Genomic DNA, 27,108 nt, shown 5'->3' on the forward strand with positions numbered 1-27,108 from the left:
AGTCTTTATCGTTTGCCATTTGAGACGGGCAAGCCAATCCTTTACCCTGCGATTGATCAGTTGGGGCTAGTCCTTTTGGACCTAGCAGAAACCTTTTAAGGATTTTTTCTTTAGGATCCTCTACAGGTTCATGTTCTTTCCCAGTTTTTTTGTTTCTGGGATTGCGACCTTCGTCATCATCTTTTCGGCTGAACATTGCCATTTCTCTGGTTAGGGCGTCTGGAAGATAGTTCTTGTTTCCTGCAATCAACTCAACATTATAATCATATTGGTTAAGAAATAATTGCCAGTTTGCTAATCTTCCTCTATCAGCAGCTTTATCAAGTTTTAAATTTTTAAATTTTTTTACTCTAGCACAATTGGTGCGTACAGTAAAGAGTTTTCCAAGAAAAGCTGGAGCATTTAAAATTTTTTTCTTGACAACTAAAATTTCTTTTTCTCCTGTAGGATAATTTAATTCTGCAGGGCTGAATTTGCCACTACAAAATTTACAGATCTTTTCAATGTTAGTTCCAGGAGTTTTTGCCAGAACAACACCGGACCAGTAATTATCACTAGCATATGTTTAGAGAATGATTTCATCATTTTCCTCTGGTTGTTGGAGAAGAGGGAGATTTTTGCAGAGATTTTTTATCTGCTTCACAATTTTTTCATCATCTTCTGTGAAGTTCCATTTTCTCTTGGAACTTGTTTTAGGAGATACCATTGCTATTAGTCCTGAGATCTTGGGAATGAAATCTCTCCCATAGTTAATGACTTCTAAGAATCTCTCTAAACTCTTAGCATCAGGAATTCTATCTGCGAATTTTCAGATTTTCTCAAGGATGTGGGGTTGGAGTTTTATCACTCCATTCTTGATGTTTATTCCTAGGAAATCAACTTCATCGAGGATAAAGAAGATTTTCTTTTCACCTAGGATAATTTCATGCTGAACTATCAGCTTTACAACCTCATAGAGGTGTTTCATGTGTTCTTCTCTATTTTTGGAGAAGACACGGATGTCATCAATATAGACAACGCAGAATTCAGCAACCTGTTTAAAGATATCATACATCTTTCTCTGGAAGATTGAAGGGGCTTGTTTTAGGCCGAAGGGCATTACTAACCATTCGTAATGACCTTGTGGTGTTCCAAATGCAGTGATGGGAACACTTTCTGGATGCATCTTGACTTGCCAAAAACCCAATTTTGCATCGAATTTTGAAAAGACTTTAGCTCCTCTGAGTTGGTTGATCAGGACTCTCACTTGAGCAATTTGATAACCGTCTTTAACGGTCTTCTTATTGACATCTCTGTAGTCAATTACCATTCTAGCTTTTCCTCTGAGGTTTTCTGCATGATTTCTCAAGTAGAATGCTGGAGCATGATGAGGGCTAGTGGAAGGTTGAATTAATCTCTTGTTCAGGAGATCTTCAATATCTTTTCTGAATTCTTTCTGATCTTCCTCTTTATACTGAGGAATCACTTTGACATGACAGATGGCATTCATATCATGTAATCTTAATTCACAGACCACTGGGTCTTTTTCCCAAAATTTCTGAGGGTCTACATTGATATTCTGTTCAGGTAGTTTCTTGATTTTGTCAAAAGTAGGAATTTTCTTAGACTCAAGCTTATTCTAAAAGTGCTTGAGGTTATGCTCATGGATGAAACTAGCTTCTTCTTCTTCACTAGTTTCTTCTTCTTCTTCAGAAGATTCTTCAACAAGTAATTCTTGTTATTGTTTGATTTGGAGTATTGGTTCGAATTTGGGCTTGTAGGGGGTAAGATCACCACTATTTTGTTGCAATCTCTGATATTGAGTAGTGAAGTTTGGACCTACTACACTTTTTGCTTGTGTAAGCCGGTCTGCCCAGAACACCCATTCTCCTTTTCTGAAGCCTATTACTTCTTCATCTTGAATAAATCTCTGTTGGAGAATAAAATCATTTCCCAACAAGAAATCTGATCCTTGGCCTTCAGATTGCCAAAGGGTGTGGATGACAAATGTTCCTCCACCAATGGTGATGTGAACATTTATTGCTACTTTTTTCATAGTCAAGTGGCTTCCATCAAACTGAATGCCAGTAGCTGTTCTTTTATTATCTTCTTCCAGAGTTCATCTGGAATTGCAAATCTTTTTGCAAAAGTAAATCCTGATCCATTATCTACAAATGCATGTAGATGATACTTCTTGTGATCAGGAAATTTTAATCCAATCTCTATGTAGTTACTGTATCTACTTGTAGAGATGATTTTCGAATGTTGAAACTCATTTTCTTGAGTTTGCTCTTGAGGGATGAATGGTTTGCATTCTTCTTCTGGAACATTTTCTAGTTTTTCGACCAGTGTTCTATATTTTCATCGGTTTTTTCTTCATCGATTTTTTCTTCCTTTATTTTTGAGGAAGATGGTTCCATGATTTCTTGGAACAAAGTTTCTACTTCTTTCTCTTTTTGTTCAGAGAAATATTCTTCATATTCTTGTTCTACCAATTGGCTGATAAGGCCATTTTTGGTCTTTCTGCTTGCTTCAGCTATGAAGCATTCTTTGTGATAAGTCTTTTTTGACTCTTCACAAAACATAGGAAGTCCATTTTTTTCGTGACATAAGCAGTAGTCACAAACGAATATACCAGGGTTCACTTTATAAGAAGACATTAATGATTCTGTCTTACTTTCTTCCCAGTTTTTGATGTGGAGAACATTCATCTGCCTGGATTCTAAGTATTCCACTTCAGAATCTGTTTCAGAGTCAGATGATTCTTCTTCTTCATAACAAGCAGAGTATACTGACCTGTCATCTTTTTCATCATCAGAATAGGCTATTTCGTAGCCTTTCATATTAGTTGTTTCTACTATTGACTCATATTCTTTGAATAGAGCTTTCGTAGACCTTTTACCCTTTTTCGGGCATTCATTGGCATAGTACCCTTCAGCTTTGCATAACCAGCATCGGCAAGCTTTTTTGCTTGTCTGTTTATTTTGATGGTTGGTCTGATGATTCTTCTTTTTCTTGAAGAATTTCTTTTTTGGATCTTCATCCTGTTGTTTCTTGAAATTGGAACTTTTCTTAAATTTCCAATCCTTTTTCTTATTACTCGTTCTGAATTTTTTCGAGTAATATTTTTCTTTTCTTTTTCTGTGGAACTTGAATTCATGACATCCCGAGTTGGTTGGCATATCCAGTATTCCATAAAAGAAGTTTTCAACTCCTTTGAGTTGTTTCTTGGCCATCTTAGCTCTAAGATTGGCTTTGCATTGCTCTTTTAGTAATTGCCTAATTCTGTCGGCAATTCCTCCAACTGAAAATCTTTCAATTGGTTTTCAGCTATGCTTTCTCTCACAACTGTTCTCCATGGTTCATGGAGTTTTTTGTGCAACAGGTTGACTAGATTAGTATTCTCTAGTTCACCAATCGTACAGTAGTATTCTTGAAATTCATTCAAGTATTCTTCAAAATATCTCATGTCACAGATTTTGAGAGCATAGATATTTGATTTGGCCGTTTCTTTAGCCTTCTCACTCAGATTTGAGAGATCTCCACAGAACTGATCGTACAGGGGTACTGCAAAATCATACGGAGATTTTGCATTTTTAATCTCTTCTAGCCAGTCTTTTCCTCTGGCAGTCTCTTTGCAGGACAGATAATAGTTTTTCGTTACTCCGGTGAGAGTAGTTTCATAGCACACCTCAAATCTAGTGCTTCGAATTTTCCAAGGGTTAGAGCAGAGGCCATCATCAGGCTGTCTACCCATTGGTCAATGGCTTTTCTTTTATCTAGAGCTTTATCTTGATTTAGCCAGATGTCATTGTTCGTGATCGGAACTCTGGGCATATTGTCCTATGGGACAAATCTTTGAGAATTTCTTTCTTCTTTTCTGCTCGTAGGGGCTTTTTGTACAAGGAGTTTTAGTTTTCCCTTTTCTCCTATGATGAAAGTTTTGGAGCTTTCTCCGTCTTCCATTTCTATATCTTGATAAGGAAGGACCTTTCTTGTCTTTCCTGATTTGAAAATTTTCATTTCTTCGATTAGTTTTTCTAATCGTTCAGGATTTTCACAAGATTCTACTTCTTCATAGAGTTCATAGAGCTTTTCTGCTCTAAGCATATTAACTGCTCTATTTAGATCAGCTTCTAACTCTTCTTCAGTGATAGACTTTGATGTTTCTTCAGAGTATTTGGTACCACTAACACTAGCTTTTCTAGTGCTGTAGATTCTTCTGATATCTAGATATTTCTTGTAACAGATTCTAATGTTTCTTATCAGAAGATTTTAATGGAGAATTCAACTTCTCTAATATAAATTCAGACGTTGTCCCCATTGGGGATTCCCCTTTTGAGCTCTTTACAAGCTCTGATACCAGTGATTAATTTGCGGATCTAACCAGCGCTCAAATAGTTAGGAGGTTTTGTTCCTTTGTAACCATGAACTTTAGTTCTTAGATATTTTTCTCGATTTTGTAGATGATTTTCTGTACTAGGAATATTCTATCCCAGTAATCAGGAGTAGCTCGGCTGAGCCTATTTCTGAAGACTTTTGCTCTTCTCAACTTTTCTTGTTCTTCTTCAAGCTCTTTTTCAAATTTTCTACAATTTGCAAGTAAATCTAATCTGGACAGAACAATATCTAAATGAGCGATTATGGATAATGAAGTTTTAACTGCTTACCTTTAATATAGAGGATGAAGCTTAGCTGCAATTATAATTTCAAGATATGGGCCCACCACGCTTTATCAAAATAAATTATTAAGATAAAAGAGAAGGAAAAGATGATGCAGAGGGGTATTAGTGGGATGAATAGTGAGTGGTTTTGAAAAGTAGGAAGAAAAAGTGGAAAGTTTTGTGTGAGTGGGAATAAAAATAAGTTGTTGGGATGTATGGGAACTATAATGGTGAATTTGGGGTGTATGAGTATTTCCCCAATATTTTTATCCTTATGCTTCGTTTTTCTAGAATACTTTGTTGTATAATCACTTTTTTTTCTTAATTTACTTTGTAAAAATTAATTGCAATTCTGGCCTAATTTTTGAAGAATAATAAAAATTATTCAAGAAACATGATGTTGGAATGTTGGATATTGTTATTATTCATCGGGAGACAACAATTGGAGGTAAAATTTGATGGAAAATTTCACATGAATAGTGTTGGGTGAAGAGTTTGGAGGGAAAGTAAGATAGAAAGGAAAGATATGTGTTTGTCCATGTCAGATGAGGTTATGACAATCATTTAGTGGCCAATTTGAGTGAAATGTCATGTTTACCCCTGCACTTAATGGAGGAATAACAGAATATAAACGGAAGCACCTTAATGATGTGGTTTTAAAAGTCCAGGTACTATTCTATCCGATTTGAGAAAATTTAGACCCCACCTATGATAAAAACCCATTTTTATATAGTCTCACTCTTACCGATAAGGGACGAACGACAACAGTTTGCGCTTACTATGTACTCCCTATTTTGTGTAAGGATGTTGTTGCTGCTTTTTTTTTGCTTTTTTTTTTTTGCTCAGGCGTCTTGTAAATGTCTTTTGTCCCATCATGTAATCTCTTGATTAAAAATACCATAGGACAGTTGCATTTGCATCTCTCCCTCCCTCCCTCCCTAATTGGTAACCCAATGGTCTCTGGTAGTCATGACTAAGGTGTTCGATGCATCCATTGCATTTGTTTGTATTGGAGGCGGATTTTGTTTTTTTTTTTTTTGCATTGATGCTTTAGGTTGTAAAACAGAGATGCCTAAAACAAATTTATAAAAGTGAAACTTAATCAATAATCTTTCTCATGGGTTCAGGATCTGGGACACACAATTTTACACAATTTTTGACACTTCTTCTGAGCCCTTAAGATTAAAAACATTGAGTGGCTCAGATTAATTTTGTGAATAATGTCACACAAACTTATAGATGATTGGACAAATGACGTGGCATTAAGTTAATTTTATAACAAATAGATTAAGATTAAACTTATGTTCTATAAGAATATAAAATGAAAAAGAAAATCACAATTATATAAACAAAATGCCCGATTAAAAAGAAAATTAGAAGAACAAGGAAGAACCCTAACTCTATCTCAATTGACCTATGACAATACAATAGCAGGTTGATTCTCAAACCTGCTAAATGTTGCAATAACATCAATCAGATCCTCAAAACAATATGATCTAACATTTGACTTGCTCCTCATTCCAATATTTTTCAAACGCAAACCAAAACTCCAAAAGTTCCTACCTGAATTAGACATTAACATGTTGTTCGTTCCATCTCTGCAGACAAATAAACAACAGAAATTCATCTGAATAGGCATTAATCTACTGCTCTACCCAGCAATATGAAGGGACACAAAAGATGAAATGCACAAGCGCGGCAATTTTAAAAGAGCAATTAGTCCAATCAAAACTCATTCCCAAAACACCTTAATTTTAAATGCTCTACACACTTTCAATGCTTTGCATTACAGTTTAGCATCTCATCCAATTATACCTTTTTTCATATAAATTTTCTCTTCTTTGAGACTAATTTGCTTATCAGTTTTGTAAATTAGTTTACCAACTTTTAGAAGACGGTCAATGGAGATAGAGCTAGGGTTCTTCTACTCTTTTTTTTCATAATCGTGTTCTTCTAGCTGTTCATCTAATTGCAATTTTTTTTTGTTTTTCATTTTATGTCTTCTTATAAAAATAAAAGTTTAATCTAATCTTTAAGTAATTTGATGCCACGTCATTTGTCCAGTCATCTTCTGGTTTGTTGACATCATTCACAAAATTAATCTGAGCCACTCAATGTTTTTAATCTTAAGGGCTTAGAAGAAGTGTTAAAAATTGTGTGTCCCAGGATCCGAGACCCTTTCTCATACACATGTTTCTATTTGACAGAACACTACAACGATGTCTTTTATTATGAAACTGAACTTTGATCATGGTGAAACTTGTATTCCATTGATTCTTCCTGTGGTCAATAAACACTCCATAACTATCCATTAATGCACGTAGAGGAGAATCATTGATAATATATTCATACAAACATTGGAAAACCCCAGCAAAAACTTGAGAGAGCATATCTTCTTAATTGGTTTCGTCCAAGGCAATTGAAGATTTCGTGAACGACAAAACAAAAATTGTTGGACACTTCCTGTCGATTAACACACCTCAAGGTTAATGACTAACGGTAAATGCTATAGTCAAACTTGGCAAAGGATCACCTAATTGAATGGAAAGATACATGAGAACTAAAGAGTTGCCAAGTCCATCCAACATTATCCAAAACTAGTGAAACGATGAGAATGAACAAAAGAACCTAGTTGGTGCACAAACAATCACAAAATAAAGTTAAATGTTAGCCAACAACCAAAATTTGAAAAAAAATCAAAGCGTAGATCAAAGCAATTGGAAGACACAAAACAGATAACCAATCTTCTCTGTTTAAGATGATTGAGGAGGAAAAGATTGACCTATCTTCCTAGTTCAAGAAGTCAAAAACACTAATAGGTCTTAATACACTAAATTAAGAAGACAAAAACACATTATACAAAATCCAAGGCTGAAGGCTGAACACCTTCGGTTGCGTATGTCAATCAAAATCACAAAACGCACAAACAATAATCAAACTGGAAAGAACAGCAGCTTGGATGAGATTAAAATTAAAGAATAGCTCTCGGTTGAAGCGGAAGAACTACCCTGGGGTCATGTCCAAAAGTATGGTGAATTGATCAAAGCAAAAGACTAAGAATGTTAACATGCTTAGAGCATCTCCAACCGAGTAGTCAAAATGCTTGTGTCAAATTCAAATTTGAAGACTGACATGGCAGTGTTATTTTTGCTACACTCCTTCTCCAATAGATTGGTCAAATAATAAGAATATTGTATTTTCTAAATTGTTTTAATTACTTGTTTAAGAAAAAATAAAAACAATTTGTATTATTTACAAACAGATAATATCCTTTCTGTCTCCTCAACTTCTCCTTCTTCTCGACTTCTCTTCTGGTGTTTTTTTTTCTTTGTCCTTTTTACAAGAACAATATCAGATGCCCAATCTTGTAATCAATAGATTCCAAGATTCAAAACCCATGAAAACTAAAACACAACAAGAGCAGATCCAAGCGACATCGCTGATCAAGCTTTCTGTTTCAATCTCTTTCTCCAAATCAAGCTTCGCCGCTGATCTCGATCATCATCTCAACACCGCAATCGCTGCATCAACACTGCAATCTACCACCGCAATCGACCATCTTGCTCTCTTTTCAAATTAAAATTGATCTGAAACTCCGCCATGAATGATTATGGTTTGGGTAGGAAGAAACACAGAGGACAGAAGGAAGGAAGAAGAAGAAGAGAAGAGGAAAGAAAGAAATTGACAGATTCAGAAGAACTATCAAATTTGACAGAGAGAAGTGGAATGTCAAATCCACGTCGGATTTGACAGATCGGTTGAAGGGTTTTCCTCTTTCATTTCTTACCGTTAAAGCTCCACCCTGTCAAATGACCACTCCATTGGAGATGGTCTTAGAATGGATTTCCTTGTATTGAAGCGAAGAAAATTAGAAAATTACACATAAGTGTCATTTTGAAACTTTATTTAGTCATAAGGCCACCTAATTTTTTTGGTACACATAAGGCCACTTAGAGCTACAAAAACAGCTGTTTTTTTATTTTACATGCCCATTTTCCCCCTAGCCCCAAAACAGATCAAAATCTCTCTCTCGGAATGAGATTCCAAGTGATCCAAGCTTGCAAAACCTCGAAACGGCGCCACCACCCCTGAAGATGACGACGAAGAAGCTTAGATCGGATCAAAATCTCTCTCTCTCTCTCTCTCTCTCTCTCTCTCTCTCTCTCTCTCTCTCTCTCTCTCTCTCTGTGAGATTCCAACGATCCAAAGACGAAGAAGCTCCAATCGGAGCCAGCTCACTGGAGGCGAACTGAGATCTCTCTGATTCTCTACTCGTCTCAGAAACCGAAAGCTCACAGTGACGCTTCTGGATTCTCTGTGAACTCTACCTCGTGCTAGTACTTCGACGGTGAAATTTCATGCGAGTCGAGGAGATGACCGGCGAAGAGGGAGAAACAACAACGAGGAGATGGCCGGTGTTTACTGCTGGTTTCGGACCTGACCTGAAGAGAATTGGGTTGTGGGTGTACTGAGCAATTGATTGCTATCGGGGAGGTGGATGATGGGTGCAGCGTGGTCGCCGGAGGCTAGAGAGGATGACTGACGGTGTTGGGTTTGCTGGTTTCAGCAAAGAAGAAGGTGGTAGGTAACCGGAATTTATTTATTTATTTATTTTTTTGGTCACTTGCTTAAAAAAAAAGTGTTGGTCAGAGCACCGTTTTGCATTTGGCATCATTGAATTTTGAAATCCAATCAAGAGTCTTGTGCTTCAAATTCCTTCAATTTGTCACTGGTTTGCGTTTTGTGATGACCGATGAGGTTTAGTGATTTCAAAGAAGAAATGAGAATTTTCTTTTCCTAATTGATGAGTTGCTCTTAGTTTCGAACGATTTGGCTGAAGACTGAAGTTGTGCTTACTTTGAGTTGTGTTGGGTTGAAATTGGAGTGTTTTAATTGAAGCATTTGATATTGTAAATCTATAGTTATTTTGATGTTTTGGAGTAGTATTTGTATTGATTGATAATAGCTTTCTTATACGTTAGAAGTAGCTTTGTTAGTCTTACGTAATAGCCTTTTCAATCTCTGGGAGTAATTTTTATTTTGCTTGGTAATAGCTTTCGGTGTTGGTGAGAGTAGTTTTTATTGTTGGTGAGAGTAGTTTTAGGTGCTAGTGAGAGTAGCTTTTAATGTTGGTGACTGTAGCTTTTGTTGTCGGTGACTGTAGCTTTTTGGTATTGATGAGAGTAGTTTTTGTCGTTGGTGAGAGTAGCTTTTAGTGTTGGACTTTTTGTCGCTGGTGACAGGAGCTTTTGTCGCTGGTGACAGCAGTCACCAGATTTTGTGACATTGCTAGAGGTCGCCGGAAATCTCACCAATGTAGCTTTTGCTACTAGGGACAATAGTTTTTTGTGACAATAGCATTTGGTTTTAGGGAGCGTAGCTTTTGTTTGTGATAGTAGCTTTTGTTGCTAGTGACAATAACTTTGTGACATTGCCGGAAATCTCACCGGAGTAGCTTTTGTTGCAGGTGATAGTAGCTTTTGTTGCCGCCGAACACCCGCCGGAGACATCACCAGAAGTCGCCGGAGGTTGGTAGGAGACCTCGCCGGAGATGAGAGAGAGAATGATTGTTGATTTTTTACTCTAATGACATTTATGTAAATATATTAGTTTTTATATCTAAAATTTAACATAATATTAAATCTAGTGGCTTTATGGCTAAAAAAACATTCAAAAGTGGCCTTATATGTAATTGGCTCGGCAAACCTCTCAAACTTTTAGCAAAATCCAGCATATTAGATAGAGAGAGAAAAATATATACCTTTCACTGATCTTTGCAATGTTATGAGGGGAACATCGAAAGAGAAGAACAACTTCTACAATGTATTCTACACATAAATCAAGGCACCGAGAATGAAAATTGCAAGACAGTTTTTGCTTTTAGTGGGAGAACCTTAACGGTTTGTGTAATCCTCGTTGTCGGTATAATCCTTACAACTGCTTGTATCATTACCCTTTTACCCTTCTTTTATTTAATTTTTTTTTCTTTTTTTATGGAGTTATATAAAGAGAGGGGTATTTGTAGGGTTTTTGAAAATTTAACCATAAGCCTTATTAGCTTAATTAATACTGATAATAAACAAAATTATGCAAATGGGTTATTTCTATCATTTTGGCTTCTTCTTTTTTTACCCCACGTGCTTGCCGCGTCATTGTTTTTGACGGAACCATCACATAAGATTAACGAATGTATCATGTTTATACAAAATTTTGAGTTCAGGTATCATAATGTATCATATTGGTATAGTTAAGAATTTGGGTATCAAATTGGCCTTAACACTAGAGAGTGGGCACTGATGGTAAATTTTTCTCTAAACAAAAATAATGTTTATCTTGGGTGTTTCCCACTTCTCTATATTTCGTGGAAGATGTTATAATTGTTTATTATTATTAATTAAGTTACTATTTTATCCTGATTAATAATTTTTTTTATTAAATAGCTAATTATTATGTGAGGATATTATTGAGGTTTCAAAAATTTAACTATATAAAGAGAAATTAGCTTAATATATAAGATGAGAAAGGTAGCTTCAAATCTTTTCAATTAATCATCCAGATTCTAAACTGGAAGACAAACAAAATTTCTAAAATGTAAAAATACATATTTTCTTGTACTTTGAGGATTGTCTTTTATCCAAAATGAATCGCATGGTCAAGATTCAAGAAAAAGCGGAGAGAATGGCAAACCGTAAGTCAGAAAAATAGCAAGGGCAAAAGCGCCAATTCTTGATGAACAGTGTAACAGTGCTTCCCACTCGCAGTGGTAGACCGAGTTTTGCGGTCGAGACTCTCGTAAAATTCAACTTGAGTTAGACAGCTAACAGCTTGACGATTGGATTGGTTACTCTAGCTAATAAGAGAAAGATATGTAGACCCACATGAAAAATCTAATACCACTATGACCCCTGCAGTAGTCCTAAATTGACAAAATACTCTCACTTTTTCATCGCGTCATGTTACTATTGCCAAAAATATCCTCAATCGAATGGTGAGACGGTATATAACCCACAACTACAGCAAACCTTAGATATTCTTAGCATTCTTTGTCGATAACAATCTTTTTTTTTTTTTTTTGAATAATCGATAAGAATCTTATTATTGTGAAGTTTAGTATTTTTGTTAAAGGACTTGACTGGACAGACAAAATAATAAAGTCTTGCCCAAATTAAGATTCATCGTATAGGTGCTAAACTGGAAGAGAGGCAGCATGGAGCAATACAAAATAATAAAGTCTTGCCTGTGTTTTGTGGTCGAGACTCTCGTAAAATTCGACTCGAGAGAGCTACAGCCAAACGGCTAAATCACCGAAAAAATGAGTACTACTGGATTCCCAGTGTTCTTTATTGTTTCAAGCTTTGTGTTTTTGTTCCTTCTGATCTTCAAGATCTTTCACACACAATGGTGGACTCCAACTCGCCTACAGAAACCGATGGGTCTGCAGGGAATCAGAGGCCCTTCTTACAGACTTGTCGATGGAAACGCCAAAGAAATCTTGAACATGAAGAAGGAAGCCATTAGCAGAACCAAAAGTTTATCACACGACATATTTCCTGTAGTTCAACCTCAGTATCACTCGTGGCTCAAGACATATGGTAACAAATTATTAACTCGATCGATCTCAAATCTTCGTTATTTCTAATTAACGCCAAGTGTTGTTGTGTTTTGTGACAGGGAAGATTTTTCTTCAGTGGTTAGGTACCGAAGCTCAGTTGGTTGTTATGGAACCGGAGTTGTGCAAAGAGATACTGAATAACAAAGACAGAGTTTATCTGCAAAAGAAACAACAAGGGTTTGGGAAGAAGCTGATTGGAAACAGCCTCGGGACTTCTGAAGGAGAACAATGGCTAAAACTGCGAAAGCTGGCTAACCATGCCTTCCATAGAGAAAGCTTAAAAGTAAGCTTTAGTTATTCAACGCAATTATGATAGTTCTATCAATTAACTCGATTTTAATTATACGGGGAGGAGTAAACTTCGATAATATATGGTGTACATGCAATTATAACTTTTAAAGTTCAGTTTCTCGATGGAGAAACTATTTTTACTCTTATTTACCATAGTGAAGACTTTTTCTTAGTCCCCGCATGAGTTGTCAAAGTCATAGCATAAGTTGTCAAGTGTAAATATTTTACATGAAATATAACATGTATGAAAAATGCGCATGACAGCCTTATTTAAAAAATAATGAGTTGAAGGATATTTAATTTACTACAATCAGATTTTTTTAATATTTTTTTACCAGAGTATGGTTCCAGATATGGTAGCTAGTGCTGAGATGATGGTGCAAAGGTGGCAAAATAGCGACGGCAAAGAGATCGAGATGTATCAAGAATTTAAGTTGTTTACTTCAGAAGTGATTTCCAGGACAGCATTTGGCAGCAACTATTTAGAAGGGAAGAAAATTTTCGACATGTTAATGGATTTATCCTCGTTATCGGTCAACAATTCTTATAAGATCAGGCTTCCTGGTATCCGGTAACTTTCTTTAACTAATTAATGTCCATCGCATTTAAAGAAAGGATATCCCAAAGAACCTATGTTTCTTGTAGTTGCTGGTTCTAACTTTATATATATATATATATATATTTATATGATATGTGACTACTCTTATATATTTCATATTTGGGATATATATATATATATATATATATATATATATATACAGATCCAATCCAAAGCGGAGCTCCGCTTTGAAATTAACGTGTGAAGTTCGAGTTTTCAGTCACTTTTCGGTCGCATATCCACATTTCAACCGTTCAGTTTTTAGGTACTACTGTATAGATCATCTCTGCAAATTTTCAGCCAAATTGATGATCATTAAGGCATCTAACTCGTTTAAACCAATGGAAGGACTGAATCTGTCAACCTGAACCGTACTAGCTTTAAGGCACTTATCAATGCCTTAACGATCATCATTTTGGCTGAAAATTTTCAGAGACGATCTATACACTAGTACCTAAAAACTGAACAGTCGAGATGTGGATATGCGACCGAAAAGTGACCGAAAACTCGAACTTCACACGTTAATTTTCATAGCGGAGCTCCGCTCTGGATAGGATCTGTATATATATATATATATATATATATATATATGATATGTGACTACTCTTATATTTTCATATTTGGTCTGGACAGTACTAACTGTGCATGTTCCCATCTGCTAAGTGGCAGAGAACAATTCAATGCAATATTGTAGGAGGATTGTGTATGTTCCCATTACTCATGTTTAATTCATTCCATATTGCAGAAAGCTTTTCAAAACTAATGATGAAATTGAAGCAGAGAAGCTTGAGAAGGAAATACGTGACACAATACTGGAGATTGTAAAGAAAAGAGAGAATAAGGCAGTGACTCAGCAGGATGAACACAAGTTTGGGTGGGATTTTCTTGGATTACTTTTAAAGGCTCATCATGATGACAGTAATGACGGATATAGGATCACAATAGATGATATAATTGATCAGTGCAAGGCATTGTACTTTGCTGGACAAGAAACCACTAATGGATTGCTGGCTTGGACCGTCTTTCTTCTAGCACTCCATCAGGATTGGCAAGAGGAAGCAAGAAAAGAAGTCCTGCAATTATTCGGAAAACAGAATCCAAATTTCGACGGCATTTCTAGACTAAAAACTGTAAGAATGTCAATAACCGTTACACTGATTGTGTAAGTGGTAGAAACTGTCATCAGTTAAGTATGAAATCTTGATTTTTGTTCTGTCTCATTTTGTTTCGATCTTCATAATGCAGATAAATATGATCATCAATGAGTCTCTAAGGTTATATCCTCCTGTTATTCAACTTGTAAAGAAAGCTGAAAGGGAAAGTAGGCTGGGGAAGTTGATTGTTCCTGCTAATATTGATTTGGTCATCCCAATTGTAGCACTTCACCATGACCCTCAACTATGGGGACAAGACGCGGAACTTTTCAAACCAGAGCGATTCTCAGAAGGGGTTGCTAAAGCTACCAAGGATAACATGGCTGCATTCATACCGTTTGGAATGGGACCTAGAATTTGTGTGGGTTTCAACTTTGCCACCACTGAAACTAAGATTGCTTTGTCAATGATTCTGCAACGCTATGTCTTCACTCTTTCCCCGTGTTACATCCACTCTCCTCTTCATTTTCTTACTGTTCGCCCGCAGTATGGAGTTCAAGTAATGCTGCACTCCCTGTGAAATGTTGAAGACGAGACTTGCTCTCTATGTCTAGGATTCATGGATTGGTTAAATAGATAGAGTCCTATAATAATGTATGTTAGTTGGTGTGCATGGTATCAAGGATTCATGATTGGCTAGATACATGGTTCTCTAGTTATGAATAATGCTTCAATGTATAAATAGCCTGCAGCCTTGCTAGTACAAGGTTTGTGTACCTCACCTTAGGTATTTGAGTGAATCTACAGAGTTTCCAGCAAGTTCAGTGCATAGAAGTTTCAAAAAATTAGGAGAAACAATCTCCCATAATAAAAAATCTTACACTTTTTTTTCGCACATTTTTGTGTGCCATACTTTAACTTGCAGAATAGTTATGTAGAAAATGTGTACTAACTTCTTGGTCCTTAGGGAATCGGGAAGAAGAATATGACTCTGCTCTAACAAACCTTAATTGTTCTGGACTTTTTCAGTCAACAAGAGACCAGAGACCATGACATGGATATTAAACAAAAATTAAATGCCCAAAACGGCATGATACCCTTGTGCAGACTGCGGACCAAGTGTGTGAATAGCCCAAAATGGCTGGTTGGTATGAATAGCCCAAAATCTATTACACGAGAAGGATAGATTTCGTCAGAAAATGGCTCAGCTACAGCCTGTGTTTCAGTATGACAATGGCCATCCTAGAGCCATCGGGCCAGTTTCTCTCGATGGTGCAGTGAACCACATATGGAAAAAGGTTTACCAAAAGCTGCCAATGATTAAGGAAGCAATTCTTCATGAAAGTAAAATCCTACTGGTGTATCAGTTCCACAGCGTTGTCATTATACATGACTTGTACGCCTATACTGATTCATTACTGTATTTCTTGTGTTGCAATAGTTTTGGTCACTTTTTCTATTTTTGTGAAAATGATATCTTATTACATGGTAATTCACATTAGTCATTCTGCCTTGTAAACTACTTTCTCTCTTTGATGCTGCCTTCCTTTTTGGTTATCATTTGGATGATTGCTCCAGCTTGATGCTACGATCTAAGAGATTTGCAGTGATGTTTCGTAGCAATTTTATCATTTCTAGTTTTTTTTTTTCATTATCTTGAGAGTTTTTAGCAATTGAAAAATTCAAAAACTTAGTGAAAGTTATGACTTGTCTCTTCCTAAATTATTCTTCGGAAATCCTAGTAAAAATCCTTGTTGAACGAACTTTGAAGGCATCTTTCAGCCCCAAAGGAGGAAAAGAAAGTTATACACTAGTCCAAACACATGCATTTTCCAGTTCTGTATCTCTGCTGAACGGAAAAGCATAATTTTCTCACCGTAAATAAATTAGTACATAACAAAGAGTATCTTTCATGGTTTACATAAAAGACTTACAGATGCCATAACTTATCTGTAATAAAAGAACATGCCTCTTTGAACGTCTAGAGTACAAAGCACCTCTCATCAGCAAGAAAGGATAATCAATTCCCCTTCTCTTGGAAGGAAACAACACAAACAAGAAAGATACTACAAACCCAACCACCAGAGGAAGGTTGTTGGTGATCCTCTTAGGCATTGCTGGATAATAACAACCCACTACATCATTATGTGAACCTGCAAATGTTAGAAATGCAACCAGAGAAAGTGATGCACGGAAGAGATCAGCCCATCTCAGCCTATAATCAGATGGAACGCAAGGCCTCTTCCGGCCACCATTGAAAGTCCAAATCCCCCGAAATGTGGCTACTCCATAGTATAAAGCTATCAGTGAATGTGAAAATAATGCAGGAGGCTGTTGAAAGGGCAATGAAGAAACCCATTAGTCAGCGGCTGAAGTCGGCGCATGTGCCATCATTGGTAAGGACAGGAGCAAATATGGTGAAAGAAAGAATGGTGGCTTTAGGTAAGAGAACATTGAGACGTGCAGTGCCACTCAATATGACATACATACAATGCGATTCATCAGTGTCATCATCTTTAAAGCACAAGTAATGATCACCATCACCATGTTCACTACCATCAATTAGGCCATGGTTGATAGAGTCATCCATTTCTGAAGAGGCAGTTGATGAGTTGAGATGGTAATAGGCAAGTACTTGCTTTATAAGAATGCAAAACAAAGGTGATTAAACTGACTAAACAGGATTATTTATTGAAGTGAGGGGGCAAGCAATTCCAATATTCCACGAGCATGCTACTACGCTTCATGATGATTTAAAGATGTAAAGCGAACAGTTTATCATCTAATCGAATGATAAATCACCGAAGGGTATTCTACTCTAAGGTCCTCCTCGAACTGGTATATTAACATATCGATACATCATTGCATCACAAAACTTTTAAAATTGTAGCGATTCTCAGAAGGCGTTGCTAAAGCTACTAAGGATATAATGGTTGCATTCATACCCTTTGAAATGGGAGCTAGAATTTGTGTGGGTTTCAATTTTGACACCATTGAAACTAAGATTTCTCTGTCAATGATTCTGCAACATATAAGTCTGAAGTTTGAACAGCCAAACTATTCTTAAACAACTTTGGTCTAGTAGTTGTGTCATATCCAAAGACTAGTTGGTTTTTAAATTCGATGTTTTCCTGTTGTCAATATAATGGGGAGACGCCTCTACACGTACACTGGTGGTTTTAGATAGGAGTGGGCATTTTAACCCGGAAACCTGAAAAACAGAGTCGGACCGGACCGGTTCGGGCCGGGTTTTGCAAAAAAAAAAAAAACAAACTGAGAAATGAGAGAACCGGACCGGTTTAGAAAAACATAGGGCCGGTCCCGGTCCAAGGATCTGGCAAATTGAAAAGCCCGAAATACCCAAAAATATATTAATAGTCCACATGTCACAGTATGATAGGTTGTCTATTCAAGCCTATAGTTCTATAATGCACTCAATCTCATGTGATCACAGACGTTTTCTAACCCTTCTCAGTCCAAAAACCCATCTTTTGGAATCAAATCCTAGAAAAATCCTCTAACCTTACTCTCTCAGTTTCTCTTCTTCGAAGAAATGAAAAACACCCTAAAATCTAAACCCAATTCATCAAATCCCAGCGACCTAATTAATCCCAGCCTTCATCAGTTCAAAAACCTAATTCCAGCCTTCATTAGTTCGAAAACCAATCTCTCCGAATCTCCTCTAACCAAACATCCTCAAGCATCCCTCGATTCCTCGATAGATCCAATAAGTAATGAGGAGTGATGAAGGCTGGATCCGATAGATCGGGCTAGCGGCAGTGGTGGTTTCGATGGAAGCAAAGGCCATGAGTTGTTGGGTCGAGCAATTCGGTGTCAGGAGAGGGATAGGTCGTGGCGGCGTGGTGTCAAGGGGCTTCTGGTACGGCGGCGGTGCTAAGGTCCGAAACACTGAGGTATCCTCCGCGTCCTCTCTGTCTCGCTTCTCCTCTCAACCATGGTCTCTTCCCACTTCCAATTGCAATCTGACCATGGTCTCCGTCGAACTGAGACACTGAGTCTCCTCCTCGTCCTTTCTTTTCTGTGGCGTGTTTAGGCCCAAAAGCCCAGAAAACTGACCTGAAAATTTTCTGTCCGGGTTTACTCGGTCCCAGAGTATGGATTTCATGTTTTGGCCCCGACCCGAATATTTCGAGCTCTGTCCCGGTCCCTGTAAATATGGTGCCGATCTGGGACCGTGCCCAGCCCTAGTTTTAGATATGGTGTTGGCTGTAAAAGTGTATCGAGACTCCTGGAATGGTGGGTTGTTTGCAAGTCTCTTGGTGTTTGTAATCACTGATTCTATATTAGAAGTATAAATAGGTTCTCTTCTCCTATTGGAGTAGTTGGGATTTACAATGTCATCCCCAACATACACTACTAGAAAAATGCCCTCAGACATCGGCCAAAAACCGATGAGAAAAAGAATCCCGACCGATGTCTTAGTGGGTGATGAGAAAGGTCCGGAAAATCCAGACATCGGTTTTTAGCCGATGTCTAGTATCATTATACACATCAGTTCCTCATTATAAATCGATGTAAATACATTTAAATGATAACAAACTTGTATGTTTATATATTGTTAAACCCTCATCTTATTGCCTTTAATACTTAAAGAAATAGATATTCTACAGCACAACTATGCATTTTAACATCGTTATTCATTTAAAAACGATGACTGATACTATTTCACACATCGGTTCCTATGAACGTTTCTTATTGTTCATGATTTAGACGCGTAATTTGGCTCATAACCCACTATTTCATATTCAATATACACAGTTTAATATTGTATGAACCGATCTATTTACTTACTTTAACATCAGATTCTAAGGAAAAAACGATGTTAATTATCCTATACAACATCGATTCTGGTAAAACAACGATGTCTAATGCCTTCTAATATATCAGATCTCTAAAAAAAACAATGTCCGCAAATTTTCATGACATCAGTTTTCTTGTCTTCATCGATGACAATACTTATACAGCACATCGATCTCTATCTGAAACACGATGTGCACTAGTTTGTAGCACATCGATTCCAACATCATAATTCGATCTCTTATGGTTAATGGGACATCGATTTTATTTTGAAACTGATGTATTTCTCTTAGTGCACATCAGTTTTTATGGTTAAGTTTGGCCAAACTATTGCAGAATAAAAACCTCTTGATTGATGAAACAATGTACAACATGTAAGGGAACACCACAAAGATGAAGCACACTTCAATTCCATAAGTGTTTTATAAAGACAACAAATCTGAGACATTATTAAACCAAGTTCAATCAGACAAGAAACATGCTAGAGAAAAATTATACATTCACCAAAATCTTACAACTACACAAGGAAATATCATCCGAGCTCTTCCTATTGACTGCCTCTTCAATAAGGTGCTTTGCTGCTGCCCGAGCATCCTTTATATTATTTATGGCATCCACAACTTCTTGGCTTGTCATCACCTGGCATTAGATTATGGTTAACAAATTTGAAGTTCATTGAAAGCACAAACATGACATAAAGAAAAGAAAAAGAGCATAAATCCAAATGATATGTGTGTTTGTAGTGAGTATGTGTTTGTAGTGATTGACTTTAGTTCAAACTAACCAACCTTCCACAGTCCATCACTTGCTAAGACAGCAAACTGTTTCATTATCTATCGTCTTCGACATCACAAAAGGTTCAGAACTTAAATGTTTCTTCAAGCTCTTGTATGAGTTGATCTGCCTACTATTTGTGTTGCCTACCTGTTGCTGCTTTGGCCTTCTCTTTTTCAGCCACACCTATCTCACAGCTAGTCCTCTCAGCCCATATATATCTCCAGTTGGTCACCGGCTGCAGCTCGAAACGTATCCCTGCTGCCATCAATACCTAGCACAATTTCAAACAATAAGGCAATTCAGACAACACATGTATGTAACCTGTCTTTCTCATATACTTCAAACCAGTTCACTGCAGAAGGGAATTGATGATGAATACATGAAAATCTCACCTTTGCCCCTTCATTCTTTAATCTATAAGCCAGCTTTCCTGATTAAGGATAGTTTAAGAGATCATTATCAATTAATAACCATTTCAACAGTAGAATAAAAATAGCTAAAATCTACATTAAAGTCTCCAATGCGATTTATTGAATGCATATGCCACTATAAAGTTTGACATATATCCGATACCAGCAAAGCCTGAACCCCAAAATGAACAGCCTAACTCATATTTGCCTGAACCCCACAAATGGTTCAGAATTGAGTTAAAACTTTTTCCTGCAACAAACAAACTCAAAATGAGTTTCTCAATCTGAAACTAATAAAAAAATGAATAAACAACCAGCGATAGTGCTGAAAAAAAAAAAAAAAAAAAAAAAAAAAAAAAAAAAACATCAACAGTACAAACTGAGCAATAGAAAGCGAAAAATTCATATTAGGGGAATCTAGTTTTCAAATTGCAAAGCATCAAATAACCCACTTGCACAAAAGCATATAACAAATATTTATAATAGGTAATCCAAAAGCAGAACTAGAATAATAGTAGTTTTAACCAATTCAATGGGAAATATCACGTTCCAGCAATGCAACCAAATACTTCAACTCAATTTTAATCGGAAGCTCAGAACTCAATCCCTGCCACCCTCTGCCAGCAATTAATCAAAGCTAGAAACTCTAAATGCATCATATTCTTTATAAATATACTAGTCTTGGCTCTGGTTTCCATTCTCAACTCTTTTATTATTCTTCATATATTTGATCAAAACACTAAACTTCCAGACCGCAACTAGATCTTCCACTAAACATTACTTATGAAATTGACTTGTCTAGTACGTAGAAAGGGTATTACTCCTGCAATCATATCAAGTCAAATTAGCAAAACCAAAAGCAAAAGTGGGGTTGACTTTTGACATCAACAAAACCTCCTGCTAAGAATCTGTAGAAGGGAATACAGTATTGAGTAAGTAAAAGGAAGAAAAACTAACCCTCTGTAGGAATCTATCATTCCAAGAATAAGATTTAGCACCACAGCATCTCCTACCAAGACATAAAGGACTCCATACCTTATGTACCATCGGAACTCCCAAATGTATATCTTAGTTTCCAAGCCAATCAAAATTAGCATATAGCACCAAGCAAGAGCTTCAATGATCAAACAAGTGATCTGCAAGAACACAAGTAGTTACACATAAAGCTTTGAGGGTTTGAGACGAAAGATTAAGAGCACACATTCAAAGAGACAATTGAGACATCCAATACGCTTAACAAGCATCCTCAAACTGAACCCCCTTTGTCCTTGTATCTCTAAGCATTCATATTATTTGTTGCAACAATGTTCCCACTTAGTTGTGTCACACAGATTTAAGATGATCCGTTAGTATAATTTATAAACCAAAATAATTGAATATGCAATTTACTTGATACTTTAAACACCAACTAACTATGAAAAATGTCAGTTTTGTTTTCCCTATTGTATAACAGCAAGTCAACACTTGTTTATCCTTCAGTGGAATTAAGGACTTTCCAACTTATAAAAGAAAAAATTATATGATTAGACCAACTTCTTGTGGCCACAATGATCAATTTTTTGTTATATACCTGAAAATTTACAATTGCAGCCCTGCAAAGCCCTTGAAACACCACATAATTGAGTAGGAAATTGTTGCCCTTTGCTCTTCTTCATCACAGGTGCTTGCATTGACCTGAATGAACCACACTGAAGCACTATCATCATCTGGGGATGACCTTGCTTTACTTTCACCAGTAATCACATACGAGCAATCTATTTAGAAGAGAATGAGATTTCAGATTTCTCAGAGAAATCAAGTAGCAGAGAACGACTTACGATACTCTTTTGTGATTCAAGGCTCCCTTGATTCTTTCCTTCAAAGATGTCACATACCACCTGCCACATATCCCATGGAATGCTAATCAGGACATTGCATTTTGCAGTTCTATTTTGAAGGTTTAAAAACAAAAAGGCAATCAAAATTTGTCCCCAATTCCGAACCCCAATGGGAATTTCATATCATGTTTTCCCAATTTCAAGAAAGACCATAACCCAAATGAGCTTTAGATAAATGCAATCATACCAGTATAACAATATGAGAAAAATCCATATGAAAATTGGACTCCATAAAACTAGCCAATCGATTAAGAATCAACAATCAAAATAGTGTCCCCAGTTTCAATATAAATGCTATCACACAATATTAAAATATATATGAGAAAAACCGCAAACAAAACTTGGACTACATAACTGTAAACCTATTCAGAAGAACTCAATCAAAATATTATCCACAGTATGAAGACTGACCAGAACCGTAAACCCTAAGATAAACACATCTTCAATAACACAGAATATATATATATATATATATATATATAAGCAATGTGAGTAAAACCCAAGTAGAATTCAGGGCTCAAACCTGAGAGATCAATTGTTCTTGGACTAGAGGAGAGGGTCTCTCAATGTTACTCCCACTTCTATCAACCAAGAGATCATTCACCTGCGGCGTGTTCGCCAGAGTTGGGGCAAGAAGTCCTGTCAGCGTTTTCCCAATAAGGCCTTGAAGATGTCGAAAAGGTCGGTTTTCGAAAGAGAACTTAGAGACAGAGGCCTCTTCCTCCACTTGTTGCAACAGGGTCTTGACTTGACCTCTCAACAAAGCCTCGCCGGAACCCAGTGTGGTCTTCACTCGGATGCTCCTTAGTTTCACAGGACGACCGATGATGGCATCTGCATCGCAACCCCCACTATCGAAGAATCGTTGGTTATGTCGATCAGAGAAGAGAAGGCCATGAATTGAGCTCCAAACAAGAGCCACCACCAGGGTTGTCACGTCGCCGCCGATACCGGATCCCAATCGTCGTTGACCACACATCACCCACCACCACAAACACAAAGCTCGCATGCCCAATTCCATGAAGAAGATCAACACCCGAGCCTATATTCTCACCGTCTCCATCCCCAAACCCAGAGGGTCAACAACCCTACTGCAGGATCCGAATCCCCGACCGCCGCCGCACACCCAGTCACCACCATCTTCCGCTCACCCAGTCTCCGTGCAGCCACCGTCATCAAATAAAAACCAAACAGATCGAAATCCCAACGCCCCAGTCTCCGATCTCCATCCCAATCACCTCCAACAGTAACCTGTCCGGTCACACTAGACGTACACCTGCGAGGCCAGAGGCCTGTTCCAATCTACCAGTAAAAGCAAGAAGCCCAAAACAGAAACCAATCAAAAAGAGGTTGAGAACTGACCCAAGACGCGAACTCTCCGTCAGCAGAGAAGAGAAAGCATCCGAGTTGAATCGAAATTGCGCTCGGACAGAACGAAACTCGCACGAATGACCTCGCCATTGAATTGAAAGCATCTGAGTTGAATGACCTCGCACGAGAGAGGAAGAGGAACGATTGGAAAGAGCCAAATTGAAATACCCAAAAAGAATAAGCCCATAAGCCCTGGATCTAGATCAACACAGTGGCCACCAAGTGCTCAATTTGTTGAGTTAGATCAAGAACGGAGAGAAAGAGAAAAATGATTGTGGTGGAGATCGAACAGAGTTTAAGGGAAAAGACCAAATTCCGGAGCTTGTTCATCATAGAGAGAGAGTGAGAGTCCGGGGAGGGGGGGGGGGTGGGGAAGAGTAGGGTTTGGTAGTCATTACGGTTCGAAAGTTTTAGAGAGTGAAAAAAAGTTCAAGTGTTGGAGGAATGGAGGGAATGAAAATTTAGTCCCCCCGCGTTTCTAAATTTTTAACTTAGTCCCTCCGCAAATTTTTCAAAATTTTTGAACGAGACTTTACACATCGGTTAATTTAATGACCGATGTTTATAATGACAATAGAAATCGATATTTCATAAACCGATGTTAGGATATATTTTTTACATCGCGTGCAATTCCGACCTATTTAATAGTGGTGATGTCTAATGACATAATTCTAGTAGTGATAGTAATCTCTTCAATTAATGAATTTTATTCTTTTCTAAAAAAAAAAATTTTAAAATCTTACACAAGAATTCTGAATCCATTTTACTTCGAGAGGCCAAACACGATGTTTTCACCTGCATGTCAAGCTTTGTGTTTTACAAAGATCACAGGAAATAAACAAGTACACTGACATAACCATTGCTACTCCTTTATTATTTTGACGGATTGGATTGTGTATTGAACTGGAAATAGAAATTATAATCTTCTCAAGTGCCTCAAAATGAACATATTGACAGGGAAACTTACCGATCAAATTCAAATAATCTAACTAAAAAGAGAACACTTTCTGCTTACACAAGCAATTCACAACCGGATAAATTAGATTAATGCACCATTTAAGGGTTTATGGTTACAAAAGCCTAAAATAAAGCAATGCACGACACACTTTACATTTATGCTATGTTAAAAACAGTACCATTCGACCAATATCCACAACTTTGATCACTAGCCAACATTCTGTAAAGCGTGTCATGAGTAAATGTCAAACTATTCTTAAACAACTTTAGTCTAGTGCTATACACAATGAACAACACTACGGTTACAAAAGCCATTAAGAAAAAAGTCAATCATTCCCATCTCCTATTTGACCAATTTCCATTTTGATAGTCCCAAAGCTTATATTCACGGAGATCTTTAGCAGAAACGGAAGGTACTACGAATGTTGAAGACATTTTAGACATGAAAACGAAATAATAAACTCTAACGATTGAGGATCTCAGCGGACCAGATAACATACCTTTACTCATATTGGAAACAGACTGTATTCATCCCACAGAAGGCCAAATAATCCCCCTTCTCCAAAACTCTAACAACAATCATACCCCTAACATGGGATGAGGGCAAAGGAATATATATCATATTTCAAAACTCAAAGAGTGCTTCCTTACACTTCAGATAAAAAAAAGTTGAACCTACAAGACACACATGACAATATATAAATAGTGACAGGAAAAAATTCACATACCACACTACAACAAAAAATGGATTTAAGGACATCAGAAAAACGTTCTAAAAGACTTTAGATGACACATGAAAAAAATTTCATATATCAAGGAGTCATTGTAAGTCATTTTTTATGATGCTGAAAAAGTCCTTAAAAGTGTATAAGAACACTAAAAATGCGTCCTCATTTTCACATTTATAAGGATGTAGAAAAAATGTCCTAACAATTCATCCATGCAATCATATCATCAATAGCTTCCATGTCACACTGCACAACACACACAGTTAGAGAGTGTGTGTGTGTGTGTGTGTGTGTGAAAGAAAGAGAGAGTAGGTGTGTGTGTGAGAGAGAATAATATCTCTGAAAAAAATAGAGTCAACATTATCTATAAAGATTACTATCGGCTGCTTACAGATGCCACTCCAAAGAGTGCAATAATCAAATTCTCACCCTGCAATTCAGTATGACAAATATGTTATCAAAGCCTTCGAATATACATCTAGAGAATTAAAACCAGAAAATCATTCACATATACATTTAGAGAATGAAAACTAGAAAATCTAATAATCATTGCCGATATTTAATCATCATGTCGAAATCTGAGATAATATCTTATATACCTCTTCAGTAAATCACCAACATCAAGAATGTCTCGGTTATCATGCAAATGCTTATAGTAATTATACACCAAATTAAGAATAATAGATGACTAATTTTATTGCAACAGACCAACCAATCTAAAGAAATTTAGAAAAAAATTCAAACCCCGCTGTAAATAGTATCGCCAATTGCTATGAGGGAGGCAATCTATCAAATCCTAGACATCTATCTTCTTCTTATGCGGATGAAACTACAAGACACACATGACAACAGTGACTGTAAAAAGTTTTCATACCACACTACTACAAATGATGGTTTTAAGGACATTAGAAAAGCGTCCTAAAAGACTTTAGATGACATGTGAAAAAAACGTCATCTATCAAAGAGTCATTACAAGTCATTTTTTACGACGTTGAAAAAACGTCCTTAAAAGTGTATAAGGACACTAAAAATGCATCATCGTTTTCACATCTGTAAGGACGTAGAAAAAATTCACAACTGGATAAATTAGATTAATGCACAATATTAGGGTTTAAGGTTACAAAAGCCTATAATAAAGCAATGCACGACACAATTTACATTTATGCTATGTTAAAAACAGTACCATTCGACCAATATCCACAACTTTGGTCACTAGACAACATTCTGTAAAGTGTGTCATGAGTAAATGTCAAACTATTCTTAAACAACTTTAGTCTAGTACTATGCACAATAAACAACACTACGGTTACAAAAACCATTAAGAAAAAAGTCAATGATTTCCATCTCCTAATCGACCAATATCCATTAGGGCTGGGCATTTAAGCCCGAAAACCCGCAAACCCGGACCGGCTTGTCAAAGCCCGGGTCGGGCCCAATTATTTTTTGGTCAAAACGGTTCGGACCGGGCCTTGTGTTTCAAAATTGAAAAATCCCGTCAGGCCCGTATTAAACATCAAAAGACAGATGTCCATGTATTATTGGTCCTAACATAGAGACTAAATTCCTTATCATAGGATCGAACACACAAGATTCTACTCTTCACTCAAATACCTAAACCTAATCTTCAGCTTCCATTTCTAATTTTCTATACAGTCTGAACACACAAGAAGCGCCTCCATCTCTCACTTTCTCCTTCTCCTCCGCCATAGCCGTGAGGCCGAGACACCAAACGGGCTCCGATCGAGACACCGCCTAGGATCGAGACACCGAGCGAGATGACGCCCAAGACTACTTTGTCCCTCTCTCTTTCCCTCTTCACTTCACCTGCACGACGCCTCCTTCTTTCTCCCTCACAGATCGACACACCGAGCGAGACGCCGCCCAGGACTGCTCTATCCTTCTTTCTTTCTCTCTTCACTTCACCTCACGGTG

The 27,108-nt window shown here is 37.1% G+C and overlaps 1 protein-coding gene, 1 long non-coding RNA gene and 1 pseudogene across 2 annotated transcripts; 1 reads left to right on the forward strand and 2 right to left on the reverse strand.

Annotated features, from left to right (window-relative positions):
• Nucleotides 1-11,449: 11,449 nt before the first annotated feature.
• On the forward strand, nucleotides 11,450-15,026 carry LOC112172643 (cytochrome P450 CYP749A22). The gene is made up of 5 exons (XM_024310055.2): nucleotides 11,450-12,235; nucleotides 12,315-12,538; nucleotides 12,885-13,117; nucleotides 13,890-14,274; nucleotides 14,390-15,026. Exons 1-5 carry the CDS (start codon nucleotides 11,956-11,958, stop codon nucleotides 14,816-14,818), a joined length of 1,551 nt encoding a protein of 516 aa, XP_024165823.1. The 5' UTR covers nucleotides 11,450-11,955; the 3' UTR covers nucleotides 14,819-15,026.
• Nucleotides 15,027-19,564: 4,538 nt separating this feature from the next.
• On the reverse strand, nucleotides 19,565-20,580 carry LOC112169476. The gene is made up of 3 exons (XR_002924687.2): nucleotides 20,226-20,580; nucleotides 19,845-20,104; nucleotides 19,565-19,695 (listed from the first exon to the last, which is right to left on the reverse strand). It is a non-coding gene; the product is annotated as an uncharacterized LOC112169476 (long non-coding RNA).
• Nucleotides 20,581-21,787: 1,207 nt separating this feature from the next.
• On the reverse strand, nucleotides 21,788-23,869 carry LOC112169475 (annotated as a pseudogene).
• Between the last annotated feature and the right edge of the window lie 3,239 nt (nucleotides 23,870-27,108).

This window comes from Rosa chinensis, chromosome 6, assembly GCF_002994745.2.
Source record: "Rosa chinensis cultivar Old Blush chromosome 6, RchiOBHm-V2, whole genome shotgun sequence".
NCBI lineage: Eukaryota > Viridiplantae > Streptophyta > Magnoliopsida > Rosales > Rosaceae > Rosa > Rosa chinensis.

What these genes read in the sequence shown, in the direction of transcription:
- LOC112172643 (XM_024310055.2), top strand. Translation starts at nt 11,956, where the DNA reads ATGAGTACTACTGGATTCCCAGTGTTCTTTATTGTTTCAAGCTTTGTG. An exon ending in TCCATAGAGAAAGCTTAAAA is followed by an intron (nt 12,539 to 12,884) that starts GTAAGCTTTAGT and finishes TTTTTTTACCAG; the next exon opens with AGTATGGTTCCAGATATGGT. An exon ending in ATCAGGCTTCCTGGTATCCG is followed by an intron (nt 13,118 to 13,889) that starts GTAACTTTCTTT and finishes TCCATATTGCAG; the next exon opens with AAAGCTTTTCAAAACTAATG.